The following is a 27,300-nucleotide window of genomic DNA, read 5'->3' on the forward strand; positions in this document are numbered from 1 at the left end:
AATTTGTTCACCTGGGGAGAACAGGGAGGGGTGAGGGGGTCACCAGGGTGTGGGGACACAGAGGGGACATCCCTGAACCTCACCCACCCTGAACTTCTGAACCTGAGGTGCCACCAGGTCACAGAACAGGTGCCCAGGGTGGGAGGGTGTCACCCCTGGGGGTGTGAGGAGTGAGGGGACACCCCCAAACCAAGGGGACACCCCAGGAGGGGAGGGACCCCTCCGTGGCACAATGGGACCCTCTAGGGGCAGCTGAGGACCCCCAATGCTGGTTTTGGGGGTTCCTTGTGCCTTTGGGGGGGGGGTCCTGGTGCTTTTGGGGGGTCATGGGGGTGGTTCCCGTGCTCTCAGGGGTTCCTGGGGGTGTCCCCATGGTCCTGGGGGTGTCCAAGTGCTCTTGGGGGTCCCTCTGCCTTTGGTGCTTTTGGGGAGTCCCAAGGGGGTCCTGGTGCTGGTTTTGGGGGTCCCAGGGGTCCTGGTGCCGGTTTTGGGGGTCCCAGTGCTGGTTTTGGGGGGTCCTCATGCCTTCAGGGGGGTCCTGGTGCTTTTGGGGGTCATGGGGGTGTCCCTGTGCTCTTGGGGATCTCTCTGCCTTTGGTACTTTTGGGGGATCCCGAGGGGATCCCGCTGCTGGTTTCGGGGGTCCCAGTGCCAGTTTTGGGGGCCCCAGGGGTCCCAGTGCCAGTTTTGGGGGTCCCAGGGGTCCCAGTGCTGGTTTTGGGGGGTCCTTGTGCCTTCAAGGGGGTCCTGGTGCTTTTGGGGGTCCCTGTGCTCTCAGAGGTTCCTGGGGGTGTCCAAGCGCTCTTGGGGATCCCTCTGCCTTTGGTACTTTTGGGGGGTCCTGAGGGGGTCCCGATGCTGGTTTTGGGGGTCCCAGTGCCAGTTTTGGGGGTCCCGCTGCTGGTTTTGAGGGTCCCAGTGCTGGTTTTGGGGGTCCCAGGGGTCCTCCCGGTGCTGCTTTTGGGGGTCCTGGTGTTGGTTTTGGGGGTCCCAGGGATCCCCGTGCTGGTTTTGGGGGTCCCAGTGCCAGTTTTGGGGTCCCAGGGGTCCCGGTGCTGGTTTTGGGGGTCCTGGTGTTGGTTTTGGGGGTCCCAGGGGTCCTGGTGCTGGTTTTGGGGGTCCCAGGGGTCCCAGTGCTGGTTTTGGGGGTCCCAGTGGCAGTTTTGGGGGTCCCGGTGCTGGTTTTGGGGTCCCAGTGCCGGTTTTGGGGGTCCCAGTGCTGGTTTTGGGGTCCCGGTGCCAGTTTTGGGGGTCCCAGGGGTCCCGGTGCCAGTTTTGGGGGTCCCAGTGCCAGTTTTGGGGGTGCCAGTGGCAGTTTTGGGGGTCCCCACCTCAGTGCTGAAGGTGAGGTCGTAGCCCAGCGTGGAGACGTCGTTCTCCAGCAGGTACACGAGGCCCTGGTAGAAGTGATAGTCCTCGCTCTCCATGTCCGTGTACCTGGGGGGGCCAAAAATGGGGGGCAGCGCCCCAAAAATGGGGGTCAGAAACCATGGGGAGCCCCAAAAGAGGGTCAGACCCTGCTGGAGAGCCCCAAAAATGGGGTCAGACCCTGGTGGGGAGCCCCAAAAATGGGGTCAGACCCCGGTGGGGAGCCCCAAATCTGGATCAGACTGTGCCAGGGGTGTAGAACCCCATAAATACAGTCCCACCCCCCTCCAATGGGGTCCAGCACCCCACAAATGGCTCAAATGCTCTCCCAGGGGATCCAGCACCCCCTAAATGCAGTCCCACCCCCCTCTGAGGGGCTCCAGCACCCCAAAAATGACTCCAAACCTTCGAAGGGGGTCCAGCACCCCACAAACAGCTCCAGCACCCCATAAATGCCATCTCACACCCCTCTGAAGGGCTCCAGCACCCCATGAACAGCTCCCACACCCCACAAACACCACCCCAAACCCCACAAACACTCCCCACACCCCACAAACACTCCCCAAACTCCACAAACACCCCTCAAACCCCACAAACACTCCCCACACCCCACAAACACAACCCCAAACCCCACAAACACCGCCCTACACCCCACAAACACAACCCCAAACCCCACAAACTCAATCCCACATCCCTCTGAGGAGCTCCATCACCCCATAAACACAACCCCACGCCCCACAAACACAACCCAAACCCCACAAACACAACCCCAAACCCCACAAACACAACCCCAAACCTCACAAACACTCCCCCACACCCCACAAACACAACCCCAAACCCAACCCCACACCCCACAAACACAACCCCTAAACCCCACAAACACTCCCCAAACCCCACAAACACTGCCCTACACCCCACAAACACCCCTCACACCCCACAAATACCCCCCCACACCCCACAAACACAATCCCATGCCCCTCTGAGGGGCTCAAGCACCCCATACACAGCACCCACACCCCACAAACACAACCCCACACCCCACAAACGCAACCCCACACCCCACAAACACCGCCCTACACCCCACAAACACCGCCCTACACCCCACAAACACCCCCCCAAACCCCACAAACACTCCCCAAACCCCACAAACACATCCCCACACCCCACAAACACCCCCCCCACACCCCACAAACACAACCCCAAACCCCACAAATGCAACCCCAAACCCCACAAACACAACCCCAAACCCCACAAACACAACCCCACACCCCACAAACACTCCTCAAACCCCACAAACACCGCCCTACACCCCACAAACACTCCTCAAACCCCACAAACACAATCCCACATCCCACTGAGGAGCTCCATCACCCCATAAACACAGTCCTGCACCCCACAAACAGCACCCTACACCCCACAAACACATCCCCAAACCTCACAAACACAACCCCAAACCCCACAAACACTCCCCAAACCCCACAAACTCAATCCCACATCCCTCTGAGGAGGTCCAGCACCCCATAAACAGCTCCCACACCCCACAAACACAATCCCACATCCCACTGAGGAGCTCCATCACCCCATAAACACAACCCCACACCCCACAAACACCGCCCTACACCCCACAAACACTCCCCAAACCCCACAAACACTCCCCAAACCCCACAAACGCAACCCCAAACCCCACAAACACAACCCCAAACCCCACAAACACAACTCCAAACCCCACAAAAAAAACCCCAAACCCCACAAACACCGCCCTACACCCCACAAACACTCCCCAAACCCCACAAACACCGCCCCACACCCCACAAACACTCCCCAAACCCCACAAACACCGCCCCACACCCCACAAACACTCCCCAAACCCCACAAACACCGCCCCACACCCCACAAACACTCCCCAAACCCCACAAACACCGCCCCACACCCCACAAACACTCCCCAAACCCCACAAACACCGCCCTACACCCCACAAACACTCCCCAAACCCCACAAACACAACCCCAAACCCCACAAACACCCCCCAGGCCGCCGTGGCTCAGCCCTTACCGCACGGACTTGCCCAGGATGTGTTTGTAGAAGGAGCGCGTGAAGTAGCACTCCAGCAGCCGGTTGTCGTAGACGGCCTTGGCCACGATCCTGCCCACGAACTTGAAGTAGCTCAGGTGGTTGGGGTTGCAGTGGGACGAGGGGTTGATGGTGTAGGTGACGCGGTCGCCGGGCGACGTGCGGAACAGGGCGTACATGGGGTTGAACATCTCGCGGGAGATGATCATGTACCACTCCCGCAGCAGCCCGCCGGCGTCCTGGCCCTCCTCGCCCTCGAACACGATGTACCTGGGGGGGAAATTGGGGATTTAGGGGGGTTTTGGGGGGAAATTGGGGGGGTTTGGAGGTGGTTTGGGGGGAAATTGGGGGGGTTTGGAGGTGGTTTGGGGGGAAATTGGGGGGGTTTGGAGGTGGTTTGGGGAGAAACTGGGGAGGAATTTTGGGGTTTGGAGGTGGTTTTGGGAGGATTTGGGGAGGGTGGAAGTGGTTTCAGGGGAAATTGGGGGGTTTGGAGGTGGTTTTGGGCACTTTGGAGGCGGTTTGGGGGAAATTGGGGGTGGGGAGGTGTTGGTGTGAGGGGGTTTGGGGAGGATGGAGGTGGTTTTGGGGGGTTTGGAGGTGGTTTGGGGAGAAATTGGGGAGGAATTTTGGGGTTTGGAGATGGTTTTGGGGGGATTTGGGGAGGGTGGAGGTGGTTTTGAGGGAAATTGGGAGATTAGGGGGCTGGGAGAAGGGGTTTGGGTAGAGAGGAGGTGGTTTTGGGAGGATTTGGGGAGGGTGGAGGTGGTTTTGGGGGAAACTGGGGGGTTTGGAGGTGGTTTTGGGCGCTTTGGAGGCGGTTTGGGGGAAATTGGGGGTGGGGAGGTGTTTGTGTGAGGGGGTTTGGGGAGGATGGAGGTGGTTTTGGAGGTGGTTTGGGGAGAAATTGGGGAGGAATTTTGGGGTTTGGAGGTGGTTTTGGGGGGGTTTGGGGAGGATGAAGGTGGTTTTGAGGGAAATTGGGAGATTAAGGGCTGGGAGAAGGGGTTTGGGTAGAGGGGAGGTGGTTTTGGGGGAGTTTGGGGAGGATGGAGGGGGTTTTGGGGAGAAATTGGGGAGGAATTTTGGGGTTTGGAGGTGGTTTTGGGGGGATTTGGGGGGTTTGGAGGTGGTTTGGGGGGAAATTGGGGGTGGGGAGGTGTTGGTGTGAGGGGTTTGGGGAGGATGAAGGTGGTTTTGAGGGAAATTGGGGGTTTGGAGGTGGTTTAGGGAGAAATTGGGGAGGAATTTTGGGGTTTGGAGGTGGTTTAGGGGGGGATTTGGGGAGGCTGGAGGTGGTTTCGGGGGAAATTGGGGGGTTTGGAGGCGGTTCTGGGCGCTTTGGAGGAAATTGGGGATGGGGAGGTGTTGGTGTGAGGGGGTTTGGGGAGGCTGGAGGGGGTTTTTGGGGAATTGGGGGGTTGGGGGCTGGGAGAAGGGGTTTGGGGAGAGTCGAGGGAGTTTTGGGGGAAACTGGGGAGGATGGAAGTGGTTTTGGGGGCATTTGGGGAGTTTGGAGGTAGCTTTGGGGGAAATTGGGGAGGAATTTGGGGGTTAGGGAGACCAAGAGAAAGGATTTGGGGAGGCTGGAGGTGGTTTTGGGGGAAAATTCGGGGGTTAGGAGGGGTGGGAGAGGGAGTTGGGGAAAGGTGGAGGTGGTTTTGAGGGGAATTCGGGGGTCTGAAGGTGTTTTTAGGGGTAACCCAGTTATATTTACAGTGTCACAAGGGATATTTAGGACATCCCAGGGAGATTTTGGGGTGCTCAGGGGATGTTTTGGACATCCCAGGGGATATTTTTGATTTCCCAGGTGTATTCTGAGTATCCCGAAGGATATTTAGGATATTCCAGGGATATTTTGAGGTGCCCAGGACACATTTTGGGTTTCCCAGAAGCTATTTTAGGGTTCCCAGGGGATATTTTGGGTTCCCAATGGATATTTTGGATATCCCAGGCATATTCTGAATATCTCAAAGGATATTCCAGGGATATTCTGGGGTGCCCAGGACATATTTTGGGGTTCCGAGAAGATATTTTGGAATTCCCAGAAGCTATTTTAGGGTTCTCAGGGGATATTTTGGACATCCCAGGGGATATTTTTGATTTCCCAGGTGTATTCTGAGTATCCCAAAGGATATTTAGGATATTCCAGGGATATTTTGAGGTGCCCAGGACATATTTTGGGTTTCCCAGAAGCTATTTTAGGGTGCCCAGGACATATTTTGGACATCCCAAGGGATATTTTGGATATCCCAGGCATATTCTGAATATCTCAAAGGACATTCCAGGGATATTCTGGGGTTCCCAGGACATATTTTGGGGTTCCCAGGACATATTTTGGGGTTCCCAGTGGATATTTTGGACATCCCAGGGGATATTTTTGATTTCCCAGGTGTATTCTGAGTATCCCGAAGGATATTTCGGATATTCCAGGGATATTTTGAGGTGCCCAGGGGATATTTTGGGGTTCCCAGAAGCTATTTTAGGGTCCCCAGGGGATATTTTGGACATCCCAGGGGATATTTTGGATATCCCAGTGATATTTTGAGTTCCCAAGGGATATTTTGGACATCCCAGGGATATTTTTGATTTCCCAGGTGTATTCTGAGTATTCCAAAGGATATTTAGGATATTCCAGGGATATTTTGTGGTGCCCAGGACATATTCTGGGGTTCCCAGGACATATTTTGGGTTTCCCAGAAGCTATTTTAGGGTGCCCAGGGGATATTTTGGGGCGTCCCCAGCGCTCTCACAGTCGGTTTTTCATCTCCTCGGGGGATTTGCGGTGCAGCTCCCGGTACGAGTCCTCGAAGACGTGATCGCGCCGCACGTGCACGGCCATGTCCTCCTTGCGCAGCCCCTCGTCCAGGCGCTCCAGCTCCTGCCTGAAATACCTGGCCAGGGCAAAAAGGGGGTGTCAGGGGCTGTGGGACCCCCATTCCAGGAACCCCCCAAACCCCACGAACTTGCGCTTGACGTCGAAGTCCAGCACGCGGATGTAATCGACCAGCACGGCGAAGGGGCCGTCGGCCAGGTGAGTGGTGGATTGCCGCAGGATCTGGTTCAGCACCGTCCGGTGGGTCTCTGGGGAGGGGGGAAAAAGGGGTTTGGGGGTGTCCTCAAATAGGGGAACCCCCCCCTCCTCCTTTTAAAATGGCCTGTGGTTGTGGTGATTCAGGAGGGGAGGTTTGTCCCCATCAGAGTTTGGGGACAAACACCCGGTGGTGGCCTCGTTCTTGGGTGGCACTGAACTCAAAGTGTTGAGGGGGTGAAAAATTCCCCAAATTCATCATTCTTCAAATTCCCCTTTTCCAAAAACTTGAGGAGCTCAAAAATCCCCCAAATTCACCATTCCCCAAATTCCCCTTTTCCAAAGACTTGAGGAGCTCAAAAATGCCCCAAATTCACCATTCCCAAATTCCCCTTTTCCAAAGACTTGAGGAGCTCAAACATCCCCCAAATTCACCATTCCCAAATTCCCCTTTTCCAAACACTTGAGGAGCTCAAAAATCCCCCAAATTCACCATTCCTCAAATTCGCCTTTTCCAAAAACTTGGAGTCCAAAAATCCCCCAAATTCACCATTCCAAAATTCCCCTTTTCCAAAGACTTGAGGAGCTCAAAAATCCCCCAAATTCACCATTCCCAAATTCCCCTTTTCCAAAAACTTGAGGAGTCCAAAAATCCCCCGAATTTTCCCTCCCCAATATCCCCAAAACCCCTCTCAAATCCCTCCAAACCCCCTCCCCACACTCCCAATCCCCTTCTCCACACCTTGAGCTCCCCCAAAGCTCCCTCCAATACCCCCCAGTGCCCCTTCCAGCCCCCCCAAACCCCCTCCCCACACTTCCAATCCCCTTCTCCATCCCCTAAGCTGCCCAAAAGCTCCAATACCCGCCAGTGCCCCTTCCAGCCCCCCCCAAAATACTTCCCCACACTCCCAATCCCCTTCTCTACTCCCTAAACTCTCTCAAAGCTCCCTCCAATACCCCCAGGGCCCCTTCCAGCCCCCCCAAACCCCCTCCCCACACTTCCAAACCCCCTCCTCAAACTCCCAAAACCCTTCTCAATCCCCTAAACTGCCCCAAAACTCTCTCCAATACCCCCAAGTCCCTCTCTCAGACCCTTCCAGCCCCCCCAAACCGCCTCCCCACACTCCCAATCCCCTTCTCCACACCTTGAGCTCCCCCAAAGCTCCCTCCAATACCCCCCAGTGCCCCTTCCAGCCCCCCCCAAACCCCCTCCCCACACTTCCAAACCCCCTCCCCACACTCCCAATCCCCCTCCCCACACTCCCAAGCCCCCAAGCCCCCCGTGCAGCCCCCCCAGCTCACCGGCGAAGCGCAGGAATTTCTGCGTGTCCGGGGGCAGGCTGGCCGAGATGTGCATGGCCGAGGGCTCCCGGGAGAAGAAGGGGTCCAGGGCGGAGGGGGTGGCAGGGGTGAGGGGCGCGGGGGACAGCGGCGGCGGCTCGTCCTTGATGTGTGCCAGCTGGCTCTCCCGCGTGTCCCGCACCGGCGGGCGGCTCTCGCGCTCCGTGGCGTGCACCAGGAAAAACGCCTCGACGGCCGGCTGCAGAACTGGGGGACAACGGGGACAGTGGTGGCGAGGGGCAGGGGACAGCAGGGGACAGGGTAGGGACAGCATGGGGACAGGGTAGGGATGGCACAGGGACAGGAGCAGTGGTGCCATGGGGCAGGGGACAGCACAGGGACAGGGTAGGGACAGCACGGGGACAGTGTGGGGATGGCACAGGGACAGGAGCAGTGGTGCCATGGGGCAGGGGACAGCACAGGGACAGGGTAGGGACGGCATGGGGGCAGTGTGGGGATGGCACAGGAACAGGAGCAGTGGTGGCAGGGGACAGCACGGGGACAGGGTAGGGACAGCACAGGGACAGGAGCAGTGGTGGCAGGGGGCAGGGGACAGCACGGGGACAGGGTAGGGACAGCATGGGGACAGGGTAGGGACGGCACAGGGACAGGAGCAGTGGTGGCAGGGGGCAGGGGACAGCACGGGGACAGGGGACAGGGAGGGGACAGGGTAGGGATGGCACGGGGGCAGTGTGGGGACGGCACAGGGACAAGGAGCAGTGGTGGCAGGGGGCAGCACGGGGACAGCACGGGGACAGGGTAGGGACGGCACAGGGACAGGAGCAGTGGTGGCAGGGGACAGCACGGGGGCAGTGTGGGGACGGCACAGGAACAGGAGCAGTGGTGGCAGGGGACAGCACGGGGACAGGGTAGGGACGGCACAGGGACAGGAGCAGTGGTGGCAGGGGGCAGGGGACAGCATGGGGACAGTGTGGGGACAGCACGGGGACAGGAGCAGTGGTGGCAGGGGGCAGGGGACAGGGAGGGGACACGCACCGAGCACGGCGTGCTGGTCGTGGGACTCCTCGAGCTCCTTGAGGCACTCTCCCAGCATGTCCCACAGCTCGTCCAGGCTCAGCTGCTCGCTCAGCAGGGGCAGCTCCGGGGGCCGCTCCTCCCTGTCCCTGTCCCTGTCCCGGTCACCGCCCTGCGCGGCCTCGGGGCCTGGGGAGGGGGGACACGGTCAGGACACGGCTGTGCGAGCGGTGACACCCCAACGGTGACACCCCAGCAATGACACCCCAACAGTGACACTCAATGTGAACAGGGACACCCCAACGGTGACACCCAATGTGAGCAGTGACACCCCAATGGTGACACCCCAACAGTGACACCCCAGCAGTGACACCCAATGTGAGCAGTGACACCCCAACAGTGCCACTCCAACAGTGACATGGCTGTGTGAGCAGTGAAACCCCAACGGTGACACCCCAGCAGTGACACCCAATGTGTACAGTGACACCCATTGTGAATAGTGCCACCCCAACAGTGACACCCAATGTGAGCAGTGACACCCCAATGGTGACACCCCAGCAATGACACCCCAATGGTGACACCCCCGTAGTGACACCCCAACAGTGACACCCCAGCAGTGACACCCCAACAGTGACACCCAATGTGAACAGTGACACCCCAACGGTGACACCCAATGTGAACAGTGACACCCCAATGGTGACACCCCAACAGTGCCACTCCAACATGAGCGGTGACACCACAACAGTGACATCCCAACGGTGACACCCCAACAGTGCCACTCCAACAGTGACATCGCTGTGTGAGCGGTGACACCCCAACAGTGACACCCCAACAGTGACACCCCAGCAGTGACACCCCCATAGTGACACCCCAATGGTGACACCCCAACAGTGACACCCAATGTGAGCAGTGACACCCCAACGGTGACACCCCAACAGTGCCACTCCAACAATGACATCGCTGTGTGAGCGGTGACACCCCAGCAGTGACACCCAATGTGAACAGCGCCACCCCAACAGTGACACCCACTGTGAACAGTGACACCCCAACAGGGCCACTCCAACATGAGCAGTGCCACCCCAACAGTGACATCTCTGTGTGTGCAGTGACACCCCAACAGTGACACCCAACGTGAGCGGTGACACCCCAACAGTGCCACTCCAACAGTGCCACCCAATGTGACCAGTGCCACCCAACCAGTGCCACCTGCCCAACCAGTGTCACCCCACCAGTGACACCCACCCAGTGCCACCCAACCCCACCAGTGCCACCCCCAGCAGTGACACTGGGATGGCCCTGGACCAGCACCAGCCCAGGGAGGGGGGATGACCCCAGTGCTGGCACTGGGGGTGACTGGGTGACAATAGGGGGGGCAACTGGGCTGGACTGGGTGGCACTGAGCTGTACTGGAGGGTGACTGGAGTGGCACTGGGTGGCACTGGGAGGTGACTGGGGTGGCACTGGTTGGCACTGGGCCGTACTGGAGGGTGACTGGAGTGGCACTGGGGTGGCACTGGGAGGTGACTGGGTGGCACTGGTTGGCACTGGGCCGTACTGGAGGGTGACTGGAGTGGCACTGGGAGGTGACTGGGTGGCACTGGGCTGTACTGGAGGGTGACTGGAGTGGCACTGGGAGGTGACTGGGGTGGCACCGGTTGGCACTGGGCCGTACTGGAGGGTGACTGGAGTGGCACTGGGGTGGCACTGGGAGGTGACTGGGTGGCACTGGTTGGCACTGGGCCGTACTGGAGGGTGACTGGAGTGGCACTGGGAGGTGACTGGGTGGCACTGGGCCATACTGGAGGGTGACTGGAGTGGCACTGGGTGGCACTGGGAGGTGACTGGGTGGCACTGGTTGGCACTGGGCTGTACTCGAGGGTGACTGGGTGGCACTGGGCCGTACTGGAAGGTGACTGGAGTGGCACTGGGTGGCACTGGGAGGTGACTGGGTGGCACTGGAGGGTGACTGGGTGGCACTGGGCCGTACTGGAGGGTGACTGGAGTGGCACTGGGTGGCACTGGGAGGTGACTGGGTGGCACCGGTTGGCACTGGGCCGTACTGGGGTGGCACCGGTTGGCACTGGGCCGTACTGGGGGGGTTCTCACCCACGTCCTGCGCCGCGGGCGAGGGCTGGTCCACGTCCATGGGCGACTCCTCGCGCCGGGGGACGGCGTCCGCGGGCCCGGCCTCCGACTGGGGGGGACGGCGGCGGCTTTAGGGGGCCGGGACCCCCCCGGGGGAGCCCCCAGAGCCCCCCCGGGCCGGGGGGACCCCCAAACATGGGGGGGACTGGGGAGAAGCGGGAGGGGGATGGGGAGAGGGAGGAAGAGGAGGAGGAGGAGGGAGGGGGGGAAGGAGGGGGAGGATGATGAAGACGGAAGAGGATGAAGGAGAATGAGGACGATGAAGAGGAAGGTGAGGGTGATGATGGGGACGAGCAGGAGGAAGGCTGTGGGGGAGTGGGGGCAGGAGGGGAGGGGAAGAGGATGAGGAGGGGATGGGAGAACGAGGATGAGGAGGCTGAGGAGGGTGAGGGGTGAGAGGATGAAGATGAGGGGGCAGGAGGAGGAGACGGGAAGATGAGGAGGGTGAGGAGGGGTGGAGGAAGGGGAGGGGTGAGGATGATAGGGATAATGAGGAGGGGGTGAGGATGACGAGGATGACAAGGAGGGGGTGAGGATGATGGGGATGATGAGGAGAAGAGGATGATTGGGATGATGAGGAGGAAGGGGTGAGGATGATGAGGGCGATGAGGAGGGGATGAGGGTGACGAGGAGGGGGTGAGGATGATGAGGAGGGAGTGAGGATGATGGGGATGGTGAGGAGGGGGTGAGGATGATGAGGGTAATGAGGAGAGGGTGAGGATGACGAGGAGGGGTTGAGGATGAGGAGGGTGATAAGGAGGGGGTGAGGATGATGAGGAGGGGGTGAGGATGAGGAGGGTAATGAGGAGAGAGTGAGGGTGACGAGGAGGGGGTGAGGATGATGAAGAGGGAGTGAGGATGATGGGGATGGTGAGGAGGGGGTGAGGATGATGAAGATGGTGAGGAAGGGGTGAGGATGACGAGGAGGGGTTGAGGATGAGGAGGATGATGAGGAGGGGGTGAGGATGATGAGGAGGAGGCCGAAGAGGCCGGGGCAGGGCAGACAGGAGCGGGAGGGAGGGAGGGAGGGAGGAAGAGCAGGGCAGGGTGGAGGAAGGCGGCCGTGCTAACCGTGTCTCCCTGCTGCCGCCTCCGGGCCCTCTGGCCCTCACGTACCATTTGTATGATGGCGTCGGCCTCGGCCTCCAGCTGCCGGACGGCGGCCTGGATGCTGCCGGCCGCCCCCAGCCCCGCGGCGCCTGCGGACACACAGGGACAGCGCTCAGCGGGCAGCACGGACAGCGGTCAGCGGTCAGTCAGTGCGCACAGCGGTCAGTCAGCACGGACAGCGGTCAGCGGTCAGTCAGTGCGCACAGCGGGCAGCACGGACAGCGGTCAGTGGGCAGCACGGACAGCGCTCAGCGGGCAGCACGGACAGTGGTCAGCGGTCAGTCAGCACGGACAGCAGTAAGTCAGTGCGCACAGCGGTCAGCACGGACAGCGGTCAGCGGACAGTCAGTGTGCACAGCGGTCAGTCAGTGCGCACAGCGGGCAGCACGGACAGCGGTCAGTGGTCAGCACGGACAGCGGTCAGTCAGCACGGACAGTGGTAAGTCAGTACAGACAGCGGTCAGCACGGACAGTGGTCAGTCAGCACGGACAGCGGTCAGCATGGACAGCGGTCAGTGGTCAGCACGGACAGCGGTCAGTCAACATGGCCAGTGGTCAGTCAGCACAGACAGCGGTCAGTCAGCATGGCCAGTGGTCAGTCGGCACAGACAGCGGTCAGTCAGCATGGCCAGTGGTCAGTCGGCACAGACAGCGGTCAGTCAGCACGGACAGTGGTCAGCGGACAGTCAGTGTGCACAGTGATCAGCATGGATAGCTGTCAGTGGTCAGCACGGACAGTGGTCAGCGGACAGTCAGCAAGGACAGCGGACAGTCAGTGCGCACAGCGGTCAGCATGGATAGCTGTCAGTGGTCAGCACGGACAGTGGTAAGTCAGTACGGACAGCAGTCAGCACGGACAGCGGTCAGCATGGCCAGCGGTCAGTCAGCATGGCCAATGGTCAGCCAGCATGGCCAGCGGTCAGTCAGCATGGCCAATGGTCAGTCAGCATGGCCAGCGGTCAGTCAGCACGGACACCAGCCAGTCAGCATGGACAGTGGTCACCCAGCACGGACAATAGACAGCGGTCGGCAGTCAGTCAGCACAGACAGCGGTCAGTCAGCATGGCCAGCAGTCAGCACAGACAATAGACAGCAGTCAGCATGGACAGCGGTCAGTGCAGATAGTGGTCAGTCAGCATGGACAGCAGTCACTGGGCAGCACCGACAGCAGTCAGTGGTCAGTCAGCATGGACAGCAGTCAGCGGTCAGCAGTCAGCGGTCAGCAGTCAGCGGTCAGCAGTCAGTGGTCAGCGGTCAGCGGTGAGCAGTCAGCAGTCAGCGGTCAGTGGTCAGCGGTCAGTGGTCAGCAGTCAGCAGTCAGTGGTCAGCGGTCACGGCGGCGGCCGGAGCGGCCCTTACCCAGCCGGCCGGGCTGCTTGGCCTTGCGGTGCGCCCGGCGCGTGTCGTCGCGCAGCTGGATGATGACCTGCAGCACGCGCAGGAAGAAGCGCTGCGTGGACGTCTTGGAGGTCAGCACGGACATGGAGGGCAGCTGCAGCTCCCGCCCGCCCAGGGCGCGCTTCTGCGACGCCACGATGACCACGCTCTCGGCCGTGTCGAACCTGGGGGACAGGACAGGGGTCAGGGGAATGGCAGGGACAGGGGTCAGGGGGAATGGCAGGGACAGGGGTCAGGAGGAATGGCAGGGACAGCGGTCAGCAGCGGGGGAGCGGGCAGTGGTCATCAGTGGGGGCAATAGGGAGTGGTCATTGGTGGAGACCAGAATGGGCAGTGGTCATCAGTGGGGCAACAGGGAGTGGTCATCAGTGGGGACAATGGGGAGTGGTCATCAGTGGGACCAGGGGAGTGGGCAGTGGTCATGAGTGGGGACAAGGGGGAGTGGTCATCAGCAGGAACGGGCAGTGGTCATCAGTGGGGCAACAGGGAGTGGTCACCAGTGGGGACAATGGGAAGTGGTCATCAGGAGGACCAGGGGGGAGTGGGCAGTGGTCATCAAAAGGGACAACAGGGAGTGGTCATCAGTGGGGACAATGGGGAGTGGTCATCAGCAGGAACGGGCAGTGGTCATCAGTGGGGCAATAGGGAGTGGTCATTGGTGGAGACCAGAATGGGCAGTGGTCATCAGCAGGGACAAGGGGGAGTGGGCAGTGGTCATCAAAGGGACAACAGGGAGTGCTCATCAGTGGGGACAATGGGGAGTGGTCATCAAAAGGGGACAACAGGGAGTGGTCATCGGTGGGGGACAATGGGGAGTGGTCATCAAAAGGGACAACAGGGAGTGGTCATCGGTGGGGACAATGGGAAGTGGTCACCAGTGGGACCAGGGGGAATGGGCAATAGTCATGAGTGGGGACCGGTCAATGGTGGAGACAAGGGGGAATGGTCATCAGCAGAACAAGGGGGAATGGGCAGTGGTCATCAGTGGGGCAACAGGGAGTGGTCATCAGTGGGGACAATGGGGAGTGGTCATCAGTGGGACCAGGGGAGTGGGCAGTGGTCATCAGTGGGGACAATGGGGAGTGGTCATCAGTAGGACCAGGGGGAGTGGGCAGTGGTCATCAGCAGGGACAGCAGGGAGTGGTCACCAGCAGGACCAGGATGAACTGCAGGACAGTGGTCTGCAGTGGGGACAACGGGGAATGGTGGCACAGCGGTCATCGACAGTGACCCCAGACAGGGACAGGGGGTGCCACCATGCCCAGGACAGGGCCAGGAGGGGTCAGCGGTGCCCAGGACAGGGACAGGAGGGGTCAGTGGTGCCCAGGACAGGGACAGGAAGGGTCAGTGGTGCCCAGGACAGGGCCAGAAGGGTCAGTGGTGCCCAGGACAGGGACAGGAGGGGTCAGTGGTGCCCAGGACAGGGACAGGAGGGGTCAGTGGTGCCCAGGGACAGGGACAGGAGGGGTCAGTGGTGCCCAGGACAGGGACAGGAAGGGTCAGCGATACCCAGGACAGGGACAGGAGGGGGTCAGTGGTGCCCAGGACAGGGACAGGAGGGGTCAGTGGTGCCCAGGACAGGGACAGGAGGGGGTCAGCGGTGCCCAGGACAGGGACAGGAAGGGTCAGCGGTGCCCAGGACAGGGACAGGAAGGGTCAGTGGTGCCCAGGACAGGGGACAGGAGGGGTCAGCGATACCCAGGACAGGGACAGGAGGGGTCAGCGGTGCCCAGGACAGGGACAGAGGGGTCAGCGGTGCCCAGGACAGGGACAGGAAGGGTCAGTGGTGCCCAGGACAGGGACAGGAAGGGTCAGTGGTGCCCAGGACAGGGACAGGAAGGGTCAGTGGTGCCCAGGACAGGGACAGGAAGGGTCAGCGGTGCCCAGGACAGGGCCAGCAGCCACGCCAGGCCCCGGGCTCAGCGGGCACTCACCGGCTCTGCATTTTGCCCTTGAGCTTGCGCTGGGGGGCTGCTCCTCGGGGAGCCCCTCGGGGGACGGCGCCTCGAGCTGCGCCCCGCCGCTGCTGCTCCAGGTTGTACTCACGGAGCTCGGCCAGCAGCGTCCCTGGGGGGCACGGGACACGGGCTGGGACCCTGCTGACCACTCCACTGACCACCGGGTACCCCCAGCCTGCCACCTGGGACCCCCCACACTGGCCTGGTGGCCCAGATCCTCTCCAAAACCCCCTCTCACACAGGAGCCCCCCCCTTATCAGTCTGGTGGCACAGGACCCCTCTCCACACCCCCAATTTACCATTGTGGTGGGTCAGGGCCCACCCCCCAGGACCCCCTCTCGCTGATGTGGTGACATGGAGACCCCGCAGGACCCCTCCCCTCACCAATTTGGTGACAGAGGGCCCCCCACCCCAGGACCCTTCCCTCAGCGTTTTGGTGATGCAGAACCCCCCCCAGGACCCTCCCTCACCGATCTGGTGACACAGAGCCCCCCCCTCACCGATTTGGTGACACAGGGTCCCCCCGAGGACCCCGCCCGCTCACCAATTTAGTGACACAAGGACCCCCTCTCACCGATCTGGTGACACAGGGCCCCCCCTCACCAATCTGGTGACACAGGGGCCCCCTCCCTCACCAATCTGGTGACACAGGGCCCCCCTCCCTCACCGATCTGGTGACACAGGGCCCCCCCAGGACCCCCCCATACCAATTTAGTGACACAGAGCCCACCCCTCACCGATCTGGTGACACAGGGACCCCTCCCTCACCCATCTGGTGACACAGGGCCCCCTCCCTCACCGATCTGGCGGCACAGGGCCCCCCCCAGCTGCCGGGCCCCCGCTGAGCAGCAGCCGCAGCACCGTGTCCCTCGTCCCCGCGTCCCCCCGCGACAGCTGCAGCAGGACATTGGCCGCGTCCTCCAGCCCCTCCTCCGAGCACGAGTGCGACGTCAGCACCTGGGGGGGACACACGGGAGGGTTGGGGACACCTGGGGACGGCAGGGGACAGCAGGACACCCCCCGTGCCCAGCCCAGCACCCCCCGGTACCTCCACGGAGAGCTGGAGCTGGCTCTCGGTCAGGCCCGTGGCCGCCAGCCGGGGGTCGGAGCCACCCTCGGGGGACCTTGGCAGGGGACTTGGAGCTCTTGGCAGGGGCTGGGGACAGCGGGGACATGGTGCTGGGGTGGTGGCAGTGTGTGGGAGATGCCACCGAGGCCATCACCACCCACCTCACCCTGTGTCTGTTGTGAGCCCCTGCGTCCCTGTCACCATGTCCCATCCCTGGCACTGCATCCCATCCATGTCCTGTGTCCCATCCCTGTCCTCACGTCCCACTCCTGTTCCCACGTCCCCATCCCCATGTCCCCATCCAATCCCAGTCCCCAAGTCCCCCCTCTGCATCCCAGTGCTCTCATCTGTCCCCATGTCCCCATCCCCATGTTCCCACCCTTGTCCCTGCTGCCACATCCCACCCCAGTCCCCCTGTTCCTATGTCCCATATGTGCCCGATCCATGTCCCCCTGTCCCCATATCCCATCCCTGTCTCTGTGTTCACACCACATATCCCCCTGTCCCCTGTCCCCTATTCTGGTCCCTATCCCTGTCCCCTTATCCCCATCCCTGTTCCCTGTCCCCATCCCCATCTCCTGTCCCCATCCCTGCCCCCCCATCCCATCCCCATCACTGTCCCTCTGTCCCCATCCCTGTCCCCATCCCCATGGTCCCATCTCCCCACCCCTGTCCCCATCTCCCTGTCCCCATCCTCACCCCCCTGTGCCCATTCACTTGTCCCCATCCCCTGTCCCATCCTCCAACCACCTGTCCCCATCCCTGTCCCCCTGTCCCATCCCCATCTCCCACCTGTCCCCATCCCTGTCCCCCTGTCCCCATCCCCCCTGTCCCTCCTGTCCCCATCCCATCTCCCCTGTCCCCATCACTGTCCCCTCTGTCCCCATCCCTGTCCCCATCCCCTGTCCCATCCTCCAACCACCTGTCCCCATCCCTGTCCCCCTGTCCCCATCCCTGTCCCCCTGTCCCCCATCCCCCCTGTCCCCATCCCCCTGTCCCCCTGTCCCCATCCCCCCTGTCCCCATCCCCCTGTCCCCCCTGTCCCCATCCCTGTCCCCATCCCCCTGTCCCCATCCTCATCCCCATGTCCCCACCCCTGACCCCATCCCCATTCCCCTGTCCCCATCCCTGTCCCCCCATCCCCATCTCCCCGTCCCCACACTCACCCGCAGTTCCTCCAGCCGCGGCCCGCTCCTCCTCCTCCTCCTCCGTTTCCCCCCTGTCCCGGGGGGCTCCCGGGCGCTGTCCCCAGCCCCTGTCCCCGTCGCCGTCCTGTCCCCCCCCCTGCAGCGGGCGGGGCGGGCGCGGGGGGGGCGGGGGCTCCGTTCTGGGGCGCTGCCGCCCCCCCCTCGCCGGCCTTGCCCCCTCGGGGAGGGCGATGGAGATGAGGGACAGGAGGCGCAGCAGCTTCTCGGTGAGGAGGGGGCTGCGCCGGATGACGCCGTGCGACAGCATGTTCATCAGCTGCCCCAGGGGCGACGCCTCCAGGCCCCCCCCCCCGGCCCGCCTCGGGCTCGGGACCCCCGCCGCCGCCCCCCGCCCGCGCCGACCCCTTCCCCTTCCGGCTCACGTTCATGTTGTCCAGCTTGACCAGCAGGTCCCAAAAATCGGTGGACAGCGAGCCGGATTGGGACTGGGGGGGCAGGATTGGGAGGGGGCGCCGGCGGCGGCGGTGGGGGGAGGCGGTGGGGGTGCCGGTGGGGTTTGGGGGGGTGGCGGGGGAGGGCAAGGGCTGCCCCCGGATTTGGGGGGGCCGCGGTCGCGCTCCGGGTCGGTGGCAGGGTCTCGGCCTCGTTGTTGGGTGAAGTGGCTGGGGAAGACCTGGAGGGGAACAGGGGGTTTTAAGGGGGGGGCTGATGACCCCAAAACCATCCCAAAACTACCCCAAAACCATCCAAAACTACCCAAAGCTACCCCAAAACTACACAAAACTGCCCCAAAACCATCCCAAAACTACCCCAAAACTGCCCCAAAACCATCCCAAAACTACCCCAAAGCTACAAAAAACTGCCCCAAAACCATCCCTAAACTAGTCCAAAACCATCCCAAAACTGCCCCAAAACCATCCCAAAACTGCCCCAAAACCATCCTTAAACTACTCCAAAACCATCCCAAAACTACCCCAAAACCATCCCTAAACTACCCCAAAACCACCCCAAAACTACACAAAACTGCCCCAAAACCATCCCTAACTACTCCCAAAACCATCCAAAACTGCCCCAAAGCTACCCCAAAACTACACAAAACTGCCCCAAAACCATCCCAAAACTGCCCCAAAACTGCCCCAAAACCATCCCTAAACTACCCCAAAGCCACCCCAAAACCACCCCAGAGTCCCCTGTGCCCCCATCCCAGGAGGTTTCAGTCACCCCCACAGGTTTTGGGGATCCTCCCCCCCCAGGTGATGCTCCCTGTGCCCCTGGAGGGACCCCAAATATGGGGAATGGACCCCAAATATGGGGAAGGGACCCCAAATATGGGGAAGGGACCCCAGTTGTGCCTCCCCCTGCCCCCAAAACACCCCCAGGTGTGGGGGGGCCCTCAGCTCCACTATGGAATGTTCCAGTGCCCCCCACACTTTCTCCAGTGACCCCCAGAGGTGCCCAGCTACCCCTTAATGTGCCCTGGTGCCCCCCAAAATGTCCCGAGGAAACACCAAGACCCCTCAAGGAACCTCCCAGAAACTCAATAATGTTCTCCAATTTCCCCAAAGAGCCCCAAACCACTCCTTAATGTGCCAAAACCCTTCCAGAAACCTCTCAAAAACCCCAAAACTATTCCCCAATTTCCCCAAAGAGCCCCAAACCACTCCTTAATGTGCCAAAATCCTTCCAGGAACTTTCCAGAAACCCAATTATGTTCCCCAATTTCCCCAAATAGCCCCAAAGCACCTCTTAATATGCCAAAATACCTTCAAGGAACCTTCCAGAAACCCAATAATATTTCTCAATTTCCCCCCAAAGCACCCTTAATGTGCCAAAATACCTTCAGGGACCGTCCCAAAAACCCAATAATCTTCCCCAATTTTCCCGGAACAGCCCCAAACCACCCCTTAACGTGCAAAAAAAACCCCTCAAGAAACCTCCCAAAAACCCAATAGCATTTCCCAATTTCCCCGAAGCACCCCTTTAACGTGCCAAAACCCCTTCCAGAATCCTCCCAAAAACCCAATTATGTTCTCCAATTTCCCCCGATCAGCTCCAAACCACCTCTTAAAGTGCCAAAATACCATCAAGGAACCTTCCAGAAACCAGTAACAGGCTCTAGTGTTCCCCAAAGAGCCCCAAAACCCCCCTTAACGTGCCAAAACCCTTCCAAGAAACCCCCCAAAAACCCACTAATGTTCCCCAAGAGCCCAAACCCGCTCCATGGCCCCACCTTGGCCAGCTGGATGAGGGTGTCCAGCACGTGCCGGCACACCACGGGCGCGGCTGCGGGTGGATGTGCACGGCGGAGCCGGCGGCCGCCGCGTGTTTCTCCGTGTGCTTGCGCCCGGGCACGCGCTGGATCTGGAAGATGTTGGTCCTGCAGCCCCAAGGCGGCGTCCATGGACACCGAGAGCCACGAGAGCTGCCCGGAGCTGCGCGACTCCATGCGGTGCAGCAGGTCCAGCCCGCGCGGCTCCGCGGCCGAGCCGGGCCCGGCGCGGCCTCCGCCGCCTCCGCGGCCCCGCGGCCGCTCCTCCGTGCCCGGGCCGGGGGTGCCGCGAGGGGTCTCGAGGCACAGCTCGCTCTCGCTGCTGCGCTGCAGGATGGACAGGAGGCTGCGCACCACCCAGCCCCGCGTGGGAGCGTGGTAGCAGAGGTTGCGCAGGACGCGGTGCAGGCGGCTCGTGTTCAGCTTGGGCTCGTCCACAAACAGCAGCACCAGCAGGCAGGACAGAGCCTCGTGGTCCAGCAGGAGACGCCCACACGGAGGCGGAGGAGGCTGTCCACGCTGCTGCCCGCCGGCCTGGGGGTGGGGGATAGGCAGGAGTGACCCAGAGTGACCCAAAACAGACCCCAAACTGACCCAAACCAGACCCCATACTGGCCAAAATCAGACCCCAAACCAGCCCAAAAGAGACCCCAAACTGACCCAAAACTGCCCTGTCCACACTGCTGCCTGCCGGCCTGGGGGACAGCCGAGACTGACCCCAAACTGACTAAAACTGACCCCAAATTGACCTAAACTGACCCCAAATTGACCTAAACTGACCCAAAACAAGACCCCAAACTGCTCTGTCCACGCTGCTGGCCTGGGACACGGTTATACCCCAAAAACTGACCCCAAACCAACCCCAAACAGAGCCAGACACCCCTTACCCTCTCAGGCTGTCACCCCCGCCCCACAACCATGTCCCCCACAGCTGTGCCCCCCACCCAACAACCTTATCCACCCCACAGCTGTGCCCCCCACCCCACTGACCTGCTGTGACCTCAACCCCACAGCTGTGCCCCCAGAGCTGCTCCCCCACCCCACAGCTGGAACCCCACAGCTGTGACCCCACCCCAGAGCTGTGACCCACCCCCAGAGCCACGTCCCCACAGCTGTGCCCCCATCCCACACTGACCTGCTGTGCCCCCGCCCCACAGCTGTGCCCCCACAGCTGTGCCCCCGCCCCAGCAGCTGTGCCCCCGCCCCACAGCTGTGCCCCCACAGCTGTGCCCCCGCCCCACAGCTGTGCCCCCGCCCCACAGCTGTGCCCCCACCCCACACTGACCTGCTGTGGGTGCCGGTGCCCCCCCACGTGGAAGGTGCCCCCTCTCTGCACCGCCAGCCGCGTGTACTGAACGCCCCGGTTGCCGCTGAGCCGGCTGGTGAACGCTGCGGGGACAGGGACAGCAGTGTCACACAGAGGGGACATGGCATGGACTGGGGACACCGGGGATGTGTCACACAGAGGGGACATGGCATGGACTGGGGACACCGGGATGTGTCCACACAGAGGGACATGGCATGGACTGGGGACACCGGGGATGTGTCACACAGTGGGGACACGGCATGGACTGGGGACACCGGGGATGGGTCACACAGTGGGGACACGGCATGGAATGGGGGACACCGGGGATGTGTCACACAGAGGGGACACAGCATGGAATGGGGACACCGGGGATGGGTCACACAGTGGGGACACGGCATGGAATGGGGACACTGGGGATGTGTCACACAGCAGGGACACGGCATGGACTGGGAACACGGGGGACACCGGGGATGTGTCACACACTGGGGACACCGAGATGTGTCACACAGAGGGGACACAGCATGGAATGGGGACACCGGGGATGGGTCACACAGAGGGGGACACGGCATGGAATGGGGACACTGGGATGGGTCACACACTGGGGACACCAGGGATGTGTCACACAGAGGGGACACAGCATGGACTGGGGACACCAGGGATGTGTCACACACTGGGGACATGGCATGGACTGGGGACACCGGGGATGTGTCACACAGTGGGGACACCGGGGATGTGTCACACAGTGGGGACACCGGGGATGTGTCACACAGTGGGGACACCGGGGATGTGTCACACAGAGGGGACACAGCATGGAATGGGGACACCCGGGGATGTGTCACACAGCAGGGACACGGCATGGACTGGGGACACTGGGAAAGTGTCACACACCAGGGACACCAGGGACATGTCACACACCAGGGGACACAGCATGGACTGGGGACACTGGGGATGTGTCACACAGAGGGGACACAGCATGGACTGGGGACACTGGGAAAGTGTCACACACCAGGGACACCGGGGACATTCACACAGCAGGGACACCGGTGATGTGTCACACACTGGGGACACCAGGGACATGCCACACTGCAGGGAGTGTCACACACTGGGGACACCAGGGATTTGTCACCCAGGGGGGCCATGTCCCATACTGAGGGAATCAGGGTGGGGACACAGGGAATGGGGAGCAGAGGGAATTGGGGGGAGGCTGAAGGAACTGGGGGGAACACAGAGGGAACTGGGGACGGCAGAGAGAATTTGGGACACAGAGAGAATTGGGGAACACAGGGATTCGGGGGGACACAGAGGGATTTGGGGGGACACAGAGGGAATTGTGAGGGACACAGAGGGATTTGGGGGGACAGAGAGAATTGGGAGGCAGAGGGAATTGTGGGGACACAGAGGAATTTGGGGAGCAGAGGGAATTGTGGGAACACAGGGATTCGGGGGGACACAGAGGGATTCGGGGGGACACAGAGGGATTCGGGGGGACAGAGGGAATTGGGGGGCAGAGGGAATTGTGGGGGACACAGAGGAATTTGGGGAGCAGAGGGAATTGTGGGGACAGAGGGATTCGGGGGAACACAGAGAGAATTGTGAGGGACACAGAGGGGATTGAGGCAACACAGAGGGAATTGGGGGGACACAGAGAGCACTGGGAACACAGAGGGAATTGTGGGGACACAGAGGGATTCAGGGGGCAGAGGGAATTGTGGGGGATAGAGGGATTTGGGGGACATAAAGGGAATTGAGGGACAGAGAGATTCAGGGGGACACAGAGATTTGGGGGACACAGAGGGAATTGTGAGGGACACAGAGGGATTTGGGGGGACAGAGGGAATTGTGAGGGACACAGAGAGAACTGTGGGGGATGCAGTGGGATTTGAGGTGACACAGAGGGATTTGGGGGTACACAGAGAGAACTGTGGGGGATGCAGTGGGATTTGAGGTGACATAGAGGGATTTGGGGGTACACAAAGAGAACTGTGGGGGATGCAGTGGGATTTGAGGTGACACAGAGGGATTTGGGGGTACACAGAGAGATTCAAGGGGACACAGAGGGATTTGAGGGGACACAGAGAGAACTGTGGGGGGATGCAGCGGGATTTGAGGTGACACAGAGGGATTTGGGGGTACACAGAGAGATTCAAGGGGACACAGAGGGATTTGAGGGGACACAGAGAGAACTGTGGGGGATGCAGTGGGATTGAGGTGACACAGAGGGATTTGGGGGTACACAGAGACACTCAGGGGGACACAGAGGGATTCGGGGTCAGCAGGCCAGGTCTGCCCCGCTCACCCGGGGCTGCGCAGGATGGCCGAGAGCGCCGAGGTGCTGGAGTGGCCGAAGAGGCGCTCGTGCATGAGCTGCCGCTGCCGCGCCTCCTGCTCGCGCCGCAGCGCCTGCGCCTCGGCCGCGATGGTCCGGCGGCATCACGGCCAGCACCGAGTCCTCCATGTCCTCCAGCACCGAGCGCCGCAGCTCCGACGGCAGCGTCTGGATGAACGTCACCGGGTCCATGGGCGCGTCCGAGCCCGTGGCCTGAGCCAGCTCCCGCCGCTGCTGCTCCGCCCCGCTGCTGCGCCAGCACCTGTGGGGACAGCGGGCGCTGGGACACGGCCGGAGAGAGCAGGGCCGTGTGGGGGTGTGGCACAAAGAGGCCACGCCCCAAAGAAGCCACACCCCTATAGGAACACGTCCCAAAAGAGGCCACACCCCAAGAGGCCACGCCCCAAAGAGGCCACACCCTGAGAGGCCACGCCCCAAAGAGACCACACCCTGAGAGACCATGCCCCAAAGAGGCCACGCCCCTATGGGGACATGTCCAAAAGAGGCCACACCCCAAGAGGCCACACCCCAAAGAGACCACACCCTGAGAGACCATGCGCTAAAAGAGGCCACACCCCTATGGGGACGTGTCCCAAAGAGGCCACACCCCAAGAGGCCACACCGCTATGGGAATATATCCCAAAGAGGCCACATTCTTATGGGGACACGTCCAAAAGAGGCCACACCTCAAAGAGGCCACACCCTGAAAGACCACACCCTGAGAGACCACACCCCAGAGGCCACACCCCTATGGGGACATGTCCTAAAAAGGCCACGCCCAGGAGATCATGCCCCAAAGAGAGGCCACACCCCAAAGAGGCCACACCCTGAGAGACCACACCCCAAAGAAGTGACACCCCTATGGGAACATGTCCCAAAGAGGCCACACCCTGAGAGACCACGCCCCAGAGGCCACACCCCTATGGGGACAATGTCCTAAAGAGGCCACACCCTGAGAGACCACGCCCATATGGGGACACATCCCAAACAGGGCCACACCCTGAGAGACCACAGCCCCATGAAGACATGTCCTAAAGAGGCCACACCCCTGAGACCACACCCATCCTTTAGTCCTACCCAAAGCCACACCCAACCCATAGCCCCACCCAAACACCACACCCAACCCATAGCCCCGCCCCAAGACCACACCCAACCCGTAGCCCCGCCCACTTTTCGGTCACACCCCACCTCCTCCTGGATGGCGGGGGCAGCGCCGCCAGGAACTCGGGGCTGACCTCGGTCAGGCCGGGATTGGCCACCACGGGCGGGGCGGGGCTGGCGGCGGGCGGGGCCCGCGCGGGTGGGCGGATCCCCAGCTGGTTCTGCAGCACCTCCCGCCTGATGTCATCGGGCAACGCCGCCAGGAACGGAGGGGTCCACGCCCTCGGGGAGGCTGATCCCTGTGACACAGCGGGGACACGTTGGGGACACTCGGGGAATGGACTGGGACCTTCCAGCGATGTCCCTAAAAAGCCTTTGGGGACAGCCTGAAATCCCTCAGGGGACACCCTGAAACCATCAGGGACACCCTGAAACCATCAGGGACACCCTGAAATCATCAGGGACACGTTGGGGGACACTCAGGGAATGGACTGGGACCTTCCAGCAATGTCCCTAAAAGCTTTCGGGGACAGCCTGAAACATCAGGGACACCTTGAAACCATCAGGGACACGTTGGGGACACCCTGGGAATGGATTGGGACCTTCCAGCGATGTCCCTGAAAGCCTTTGGGGTTTGGGGACAGCCTGAAATCCCTCAGGGACACCCTGAAACCATCAGGGACACGTTGGGGACACCCCAGGGAATGGATTGGGACCTTCCAGAAATGTCCCTAAAAGCCTTTGTGGACAGCCTGAAACCATCAGGGACACGTTGGGGACACCCTGGGAATGGATTGGGACCTTCCAGCGATGTCCCTGAAAGCCTTTGGGGACAGCGTGAAACCATCAGAGACATGTTGGGGACACCCCAGGGAATGGACTGGGACCTTCCAGCAGTGTCCCTAAAAGCCTTTGGGGACAGCCTGAAACCATCAGGGACACCCTGAAACCATCAGGGACACGTTGGGGACACTCAGGGAATGGATTGGGATCCTCCAGGGATGCCCTGAAACTCCCTGGAACTCCCAGGGATGTCCCTAAAAGTGTTTGGGGACACTCTGAAATCTCTCAGGGACACCTCAAAACCATCAGGGACACCCTGGAACCTCCAGGGACATCCCTAAAAACCCCCAAGAAGATCCCTAAAAACCTCTCAGGGACATCCTAAAATCCCTCAGGGACACCCCAAAACCATCAGGAACACCCTGGAACCCCCAAGGACATCCCTAAAAACCTCTCAGGGACATCCTAAAATCCCTCAGGGACACCCCAAAACCATCAGGAACTCCCTGGAACCCCAAGGACATCCCTAAAAACCTTCGTAGACACCCCAAAACTCATGGGGAGGCCTTCAAAACCTTCGTGGGCAACGTGAAACCTCCAGGGACACCCCAAAAACCTCCCAGGGAGCCTCAGAAACAGCACAGGGAGCCTCCAAAATCCCCGGGGGGACAGGGGGCTCTGGGGTGACAGGGAGGACACGAGGCAGGGGGGGCGGGATGCGGTGACACTGAGCGGCCACAGGGGACACAGGACTGGCCAGAGGGGACACAGGGGTGTCACTGACCGGTGACAGGGGACACAGGGGTGTCACTGAGAGGGGGACACAGGGGCGTCACTGACAGGTCAGAGGAGACACAGAGGTGTCAGTGACCAGTGACAGGGGACATAGAGATGTCACTGACTGGCCAGAGGGGACACAAGGGTGTCACTGAGAGGGGACACAGGGCTGTCACTGACCAATGACAGGGGACACAGGGGTGTCACTGAGAGGGGGACACAGAGGTGACACTAAGAGGGGACACAAGGGTGTCACTGAGAGGGGACACAGAGGTGACACTGACCAATGACAGGAGACACAGGGGTGTCACTGAGAGGGGACACAGAGGTGACACTAAGAGGGGACACAAGGGTGTCACTGAGAGGGGACACAGAGGTGTCACTGACCAGTCAGAGGGACACAGGGGTGTCACTGAGAGGGGACACAAGGGTGTCACTGAGAGGGGACACAGCGGTGACACTGACAGGGGACACAGAGGTGTCACTGACCAATGACAGGGGACACGGGGCTGTCACTGACAGGGGACACAGGGCTGTCACTGACAGGGGACACGGGGCTGTCACTGACCAATGACAGGGGACACACGGGGCTGTCACTGACAGGGACACAGGGCTGTCACTGACAGGGGACACGGGGCTGTCACTGACCAATGACAGGGGACACAGAGGTGTCACTGAGAGGGGACACGGGGCTGTCACTGACCAATGACAGGGGACACAGGGCTGTCACTGAGAGGGGACACAGAGGTGACACTGAGAGGGGACACAGGTGACAATGAGAGGGGACACAAGGGTGTCACTGACCAGTCAGAGAGGACACAGGGGTGTCACGAACAGGGGGACACGGGGCTGTCACTGACAGGGGACACAGAGATGTCACTGAGAGAGGGCACACACTGTCACTGACCAATGACAGGGGACACAGGGGTGTCACTGACAGGGGACACAGGGCTGTCACTGACAGGGGACACGGGGCTGTCACTGACAGGGGGACACACACTGTCACTGACAGGGGACACGGGGCTGTCACTGACAGGGGACACGGGGCTGTCACTGACAGGGGACACAGGGCTGTCACTGACAGGGGACACGGGGCTGTCACTGACAGGGGACACAGGGCTGTCA

General features: G+C 61.1%; 1 protein-coding gene across 1 annotated transcript in view; it reads right to left on the bottom strand.

The window, feature by feature from the left end:
- LOC134433229 (E3 ubiquitin-protein ligase HUWE1-like) overlaps window positions 1-27,300 on the bottom strand; it is a 98,609-nt gene that overhangs the window by 4,671 nt on the left and 66,638 nt on the right. The window contains 27 exon segments of the mRNA XM_063182098.1: window positions 1,332-1,437; window positions 3,421-3,708; window positions 6,192-6,332; window positions 6,405-6,522; window positions 7,772-8,017; window positions 8,807-8,974; window positions 10,892-10,979; window positions 12,002-12,129; window positions 13,400-13,602; window positions 15,373-15,505; window positions 16,196-16,235; window positions 16,237-16,353; window positions 16,445-16,516; window positions 16,518-16,552; window positions 17,632-17,953; window positions 17,955-18,107; window positions 18,191-18,286; window positions 19,844-19,896; window positions 19,899-19,998; window positions 20,000-20,374; window positions 20,377-20,416; window positions 21,172-21,274; window positions 23,489-23,606; window positions 23,608-23,776; window positions 24,703-24,881; window positions 24,883-24,914; window positions 26,460-26,509. Of these exon segments, the coding sequence (XP_063038168.1) occupies window positions 1,332-1,437; window positions 3,421-3,708; window positions 6,192-6,332; window positions 6,405-6,522; window positions 7,772-8,017; window positions 8,807-8,974; window positions 10,892-10,979; window positions 12,002-12,129; window positions 13,400-13,602; window positions 15,373-15,505; window positions 16,196-16,235; window positions 16,237-16,353; window positions 16,445-16,516; window positions 16,518-16,552; window positions 17,632-17,953; window positions 17,955-18,107; window positions 18,191-18,286; window positions 19,844-19,896; window positions 19,899-19,998; window positions 20,000-20,374; window positions 20,377-20,416; window positions 21,172-21,274; window positions 23,489-23,606; window positions 23,608-23,776; window positions 24,703-24,881; window positions 24,883-24,914; window positions 26,460-26,509 (3,673 nt within the window).

The sequence above is a fragment of the Melospiza melodia genome, unplaced genomic scaffold (genome assembly GCF_035770615.1).
Source record: "Melospiza melodia melodia isolate bMelMel2 unplaced genomic scaffold, bMelMel2.pri scaffold_149, whole genome shotgun sequence".
NCBI lineage: Eukaryota > Metazoa > Chordata > Aves > Passeriformes > Passerellidae > Melospiza > Melospiza melodia.